Here is a 6,314-nt window from a genome sequence, read left to right as displayed (position 1 = left end):
CCTTTTTCATGGGTGGAACTCCTAATTTAGACACTTATTGTCACATCAGCCTTCAACGCCTACACCATCCTGAATAACACTGCGCAGAACTGCATTGCCTGCAAAGTGCTTCAGCAAAGGGGAAATTGTTTCCAGAATTCCCTGTAAGTTTCTATTTTTTAAACCTCAAAAGCTGCACCAACCTTGTTTGGAGGAGGAGGACAGCGTTATTCACTGAGATGGATGCTCAGAATGAGAAAATCCGATCCTGTGGGTAGAGCTGGCAGCAGCTCTGCTTTTCTTTCTTTCTTTTTTTTTTTTTTAAACCACAGCTATAAAGAGGGTCAGAGTTGGTGCTGCTTTGCCCACTTCAAGATTCTGAGTTTGAATTGCAATCTAGGAGATAGGAAAATCTCTTCAAGGGAGCTTAATCTGGTGATTTGCTGTGTGTTACGCAATGGGAGGCAGAAGATGCCTTTCTGTGTGGTGAGGAGATGAAATGTGAGGCACAGGCACACAGCACAACTCCGTGACCGTGTCTGTGTGTCTGTCTGTCTCTGCTCACAGAGCAGAAGGAGCTGCAGGCTAGAGTTGGGGATTGGCACCACTTCTTCTGCTCACCTTTGAAAGCAGATGAAAAGCTCCTTGTTTGTAAGGGATAAGCAACTTCTCAAAGGTTAATGCTGAAAACGTTCAGTCTAATTTTGGGGAGGATAACATTACTCAGGTAAAGATAACTGAGGTTCACTTTATTAACCTAGGCCACTGTTAGGAGAACAGTAGAGGCTTTAGTGCTTGACAGATGGAATAAAACAGCTTTATTTGGTGATGCTAGCAGGGTAAATGTAACATGCCTTTCATTACCAAAGCACACATCTGCAAAACACAGGGGCTCATCAGAGAGTATGAGATATTCGAGATATTCATGATGAGAGGGCAGCAAGACGCCCAGCACAGGGCCATATGTACAGAGGTCCTGTGTAGCACTGTGTAGAGCTAATGTGTGCAGACACCAATATAGTGGTGCATTTTGTATATCCTAAAAGGCTGTTAACACATTCAAATTGCTATCTGGAAATGCTGGCACAGCGTGGTGTCAGACCACCACCACTTTCATCTGTCTGTCTTTGCTGCTTTCTCTGATAGTCCCAACATTTTATTAATACATTTATCTCAATATTTCCTGCCTGGGAGTTCTTTTTATAGAGACCTCTGCGTACCAGGTGGCCACTGTGAATTCATGCAGGCATATGGGAGATAATGTTCCATCTGTAACAAATACTAATTTGTGCGTTTTTAAATTATGGCTGTAATTCCTCATAGTTACTTACCAGACTTAATAGAAAAATAATATATAACAAGAGATGCTGCAGGTTTTCTTAATCTCCTCTGGCGAAATTCCGCATGTGCAGTCGCATGTGCACATGCATGAACACAGCAGGGCCACTTATTTACTTCTGGAAGAAATAAATAAACAAATTGCCCTGTTCTCAGCCAGTTGGGCGAGGCGTCGGGATTTTACCCAGCTTGAGCAGTTCTGGTCCACGCCATGATGATTCCAGCATAGACAGGAGAGGACATTCCTATTAATAAACTAATAGATGCTTTCTTTTTTTTTTTTTTTCTTCTTCTTTTTTTTCCTTTTTTTTTTTTTTTTTTTAAATTTGGCTGTAGAAGATTGGGCTGTGGCGATGCCACGTGATGGCGCTGTTCACACAGCAGCAACGCGATCCCTCGCGTTATAAAATAAAAATTACCTGCCCTTCTTTCTGAAGGGCTCTATCGGCAAGCCCGACAACAGCTGGCTCCAGTATTGGAAGGAGTTTGGTTTTCAATGCGGGAAGAATTCTACTTGCATTTTTATTTCATTTCATCTCCTGCAGGCCAAATGACATAGGATGAAGGCTGTTCGTAATTTGCTGATTTATATATTTTCCACCTATCTACTGGTTATGTTTGGATTTAATGCCGCCCAAGACTTCTGGTGTTCCACGCTGGTGAAGGGGGTCATTTATGGATCATATTCTGTAAGTGAAATGTTTCCTAAAAACTTCACAAACTGCACTTGGACGCTGGAAAATCCAGACCCGACCAAATATAGTATTTACCTGAAATTTTCCAAAAAGGACTTCAGCTGCTCCAACTTTTCCCTCTTGGCTTATCAGTTTGATCATTTTTCCCATGAAAAAATAAAGGATCTTTTAAAAAACAACCACTCCATAATGCAGCTCTGCGATTCCAAGAATGCTTTTGTATTTCTGCAGTATGATAAGAATTTTATTCAAATACGTCGCGTCTATCCCATCGATTTCCTAGGATTACACAAAAAGGAAGAAGACCAAAAATCCTTCTTTGAGTTTTTGGTGTTGAACAAGGTGAGCCCAAGCCAGTTTGGGTGCCATGTGTTATGCACTTGGTTGGAGAGCTGCTTGAAATCTGAGAATGGGAGAACTGAATCCTGTGGGATCATGTATACAAAATGCACCTGCCCCCAGCATTTGGGAGAATGGGGAATAGACGACCAGTCCCTGGTGTTGCTCAATAATGTGGTGCTGCCCCTCAACGAGCAGACGGAGGGCTGCCTGACCCAGGAGTTGCAAACCACTCAGGTCTGCAACCTCACCAGAGAAGCCAAGCGGCCTCCCAAGGAAGGTAGGTGCAACCGTGGGGGGAAGGGGGACGGAGGGGGGGCGACAGTCCTATGCCCTGCTCCATGTTTCTCTCTGTGGTGCTCATATTTGTATGACTTGCTCTCCACTCCAAGGGCTGGAGATGATGTGCACTCCCTTAGGGCAGGGAGGGCTGCATTCTTATTTCAGAGCTGGCCAAGCCTTGGGCACATAGTTCTGCTGAGTACTGTTGGAAGTCCTCAAACACAGGTATGCTCAGTTGTCCGCCCTCTCTCACAGTAATGGCAGCAACCACACACCACCTCACTTGCGTACACTTCACTGCAACATCTCGCTGAGACCCTTGACTTTGGAAGAGAAACATTTCCAGAGGCACGCAGGCAAACTCTGTAAAATACCCAGCGATTCACCATGCTAAGTACTCCTGGTGTGAGCTGAGCCAGACTTCAGCAATGAAAAACTAAACCAAAAGCAAACGTTTTTCTCCAGGGCAAGCACTCTGTGATGCATTGAGGTGCAGCACAAGGCTCGTCGATCTGCCAGGAGCCCTGCAAAGGGGCTGCAGGCTGCTGCAGTGCCCCTTTCCCAGGAGGCCTCAGCTAGAGGAGATGGAGGCTTTGCATCTGAGAGGGGGTGGGTGGATGTGTCAGTCCTGACAGCTGCTTCGTGTCCCCCTTGGAAAAGGTGGAATGGTGGGAAGGCAGGGATCCAGCAGTGAGTGGCAGCTCCTTGCCCTCCCCTCCCCTCACCCCTCCCCCCTACTGTGGCTTCCTGATGTTCTGGAGAAGTATGAAGGTGATTTTGGGAGGAATACTGGATGAACACTGCAGGGAGATCAGAACGTAGGTTGAACCCAGAGAGGGGTGTCTGAACGTAGCCTTTGTACGTGCGGCCCTTCGGAGCAGTCGTACAGGGACAGAGCAGCGAGGGGGTCTCTGCCCCTGCGTCAAGGGATAAATCACCCAGCCCGGAGTGCTGCATTTTAATGCAGGAAGTGTTCCCACTCTCCTTGTTTTCTGCACAGCCACAAAGCTCCCAGTCTGCTGCGAGGCAGCGCCAAGCTCCCAGCCCCCCTCATAGAAGTGGCTTTGTGGAGGAATGTAACATTGACACGTTGTTAGGAGAGGATTTTCTTTAAGGGCAGCCAAGCCCCTGTGCTGTGGGAGAAGAAAAGCTGAACTTGCTCCAGCTGCCGCCGTGCCAGAGGGGCTGAGAGGGACAGGAGACACTTCTGGTGCCCCGCAGGTCTCTGCGAGCACCTCACAGCTCGGAGCGATCCGAAACGACGGGGAATCTCCGTTCCCGTCACCTCCCGGAGAGGCGGCGGGAACGGCATTTAGCGTCGCTTAGCGCTAATTAGCGCTAATTAGCCCCCGGGAGGCCGCGGAGCCCTGGGCGAGCAGCTCCCGCGGGGCACGGCGCGACCCAGGGATGAGGACCTGCCTTCGGGTCCCTAGGGAAGGGGACAGAGTGACAGCGCTGCCGGGTGCTGGGGCCCGTCAGACCTCCCGCAAAAATAGGCTGAATTCTAAAGCCTCCTATGTAAAACATCCATTTGCTGTCCTTAGCAGAGAGGACAGAGAACGCTTTAGGGCAAATGCTCTGGTTTTTCTTGAATTCTCAAACATGTTGGCAACGCGTTTTCTTTCCAGTCTCTGTCACGTTTCAATTTTTGTCCCTACTTGCGGCTTTCCCTTGATACTTCCTGGGTAAGCAGCATTGTTACAGAGAGCAGCAATTTTGTTTTTCACTTGTTTAGCCCAGTATTTCAGTGTTTTGTGCGTGAGTGTGGCTGAGAATTTTAACAATAATAGAATTATTTCATTGTTTTATTTACTTATGTTAATGCTTTGGAAATTGTTCATTTAGCTATTACTGAAAGTAGTGGTCGGTTATCACACTGAGCCTCACAGTGCTTCTTGATAGCAATATACTCTTTGTCTTCCAGTTCAGTATTTGAAGCATTTTTTGCCTTTTTGGAATGTTAAAAACTCTGCAAGAGAGGTGTATTTGTTCATTTTCTGCAGATTGGTTCATATTTTTCAAGCAGATCTGTTTGTGTGAAGCTGGCTTGTAGTTCAGTTGGAGGCTTTATTGAGGGATCAAAATGTAGAATACTCCTACCACAGACATTATGCAATTCATCACTTGTGTCAGTGGTAAACATTAGGCAAGAAATGGGAAATTTGCTTTTACGGATAATCTGGTTCAAGTTAGACCAGCATAGGTAGTAAAACCCAGGTGACCAATGGCAGAGAAGTGTTTCTTGTTGCTGAAATTCATAGTGGTGACAGAAAGTGCAGCTTTATTAGCGTAGGTTGAGTTTTAACAACAGCAGTGGTTGTTTGTCACTGTGAGAGAGCTCTGGAGAGAGATTGCGTTTTAAGAATTTGTGAACTATTTTGAGGTTTGGTACTGACATTGCCTAGCAAGGGCTTCTGGAAGGGAATTGCAAAGACCTGACAGTTTTCTACAAGATTATGCATACCCTCCCATCCTTCAGATTTGCTTTCATCAAGCTTGACGATATGAAATGCAAAATCTTTTCCAAAAACTATTTCCAGCCCCTTTCAAGAGCCATGATGTAAATAGAGAATATTTAGATTAAAGCTTACTGGTCCTTTTATGAACCTCTGAAGAATTTTACAATTTTGAATATGATAAATGGCTTAGGAATATGGATGAAAGACAGTATTTTTCCTTTTCAAATATATGCAGCATTTTACAAAAGATGTGACAAGTACACAATGGATGATTGTGTTTCTAAAAGTGCTGAAGAGTGTTCAACAATTAAAGGAATTAGGTCAAAAAAGGAGGCTGTAACTATTTTTTTTTTTTAATGGTTTGGAAATACGGAGTTTAATCACCATGTCTTCCATAGACAGATCATCTTTGGTGTCACTGATTAAAGCATTATTGAAAACCACCACATTTTCACTAAGACCTAGTTTCATTATATCTTGATGCTTTTCCGTAGCCTTACATCTGAGGTGCTTAGCATGGATCAAAGCACTGGCAAATAGATCTCAGTGAACACTCTGGCAGGGGCTCGAGTCTAAGGGCTTAGGGGAATTTGCCCTCTTGATCTGCAGTGCTGTGATTGAAGTTTCTCATGAAGTTTTTGTCAATATGACGGGGCTCCGTTCCAACTTCTATGGACCAGTAAACCTTTGCATGAAGTTATTCCATGTGAAGTTATACATAGTGATAATAAAAATGAAAAAAATATGTATTTTCTAATTGTGACCACTACAAGGCAGAAATGTTATTGTGTAGTTGGGTTTCTTTATTTTAACTGCTGACTTAGAGAGAAGCTTTGTTTTGAAGTTTTCAATCGTAAAACAGTTAAAGTAATTAGCTTGTTCTCTTATATTCATCCAGAAGAAGAAAGGAAGAGGGATGGGGGAGATAGTCACATTAAGTTACATTATGGAATGTAGCATAGGTCTTCTTTGCTACAATTCATAATGCTGCATGTCAGTATCTCAGCATGCAGCAGCTGCTGGAATTTGTTTGTTTGTCTGTTTTCTGATTTCAGACCTTAAAACAACAGAGATCTCTCAAAATATTCACTACCAGTGTCCCTTTAGAACTATAATTTAGGATACATTGTTGCATAACAGCAAGATGCAGATAGTTTTGTATATTTTCATGGTATATATGCATTTATTTTCATGCTGTTCCATGAATGCTTACCTCTTGTTG

At 44.2% G+C, this 6,314-nt stretch overlaps 1 protein-coding gene across 1 annotated transcript in view; it reads left to right on the top strand.

The window, feature by feature from the left end:
• Window positions 1-1,877: 1,877 nt before the first annotated feature.
• Window positions 1,878-6,314, top strand: part of ADGRB3 (adhesion G protein-coupled receptor B3) — a gene marked incomplete at both ends in the record, with an annotated part of 445,134 nt that continues 440,697 nt past the window's right edge. The window contains one exon of the mRNA XM_079532449.1: window positions 1,878-2,631. Within this exon, the coding sequence (XP_079388575.1) occupies window positions 1,878-2,631 (754 nt within the window). The remainder of the gene's footprint in view (window positions 2,632-6,314) is intronic.

This window comes from Tetrao urogallus (assembly GCF_951394365.1).
Source record: "Tetrao urogallus genome assembly, chromosome: 2".
Classification (NCBI taxonomy): Eukaryota; Metazoa; Chordata; class Aves; order Galliformes; family Phasianidae; genus Tetrao; species Tetrao urogallus.
The sequence above is the reverse complement of the archived record's forward strand: the minus strand, read 5'-3'. Positions and strand labels throughout refer to the sequence as shown.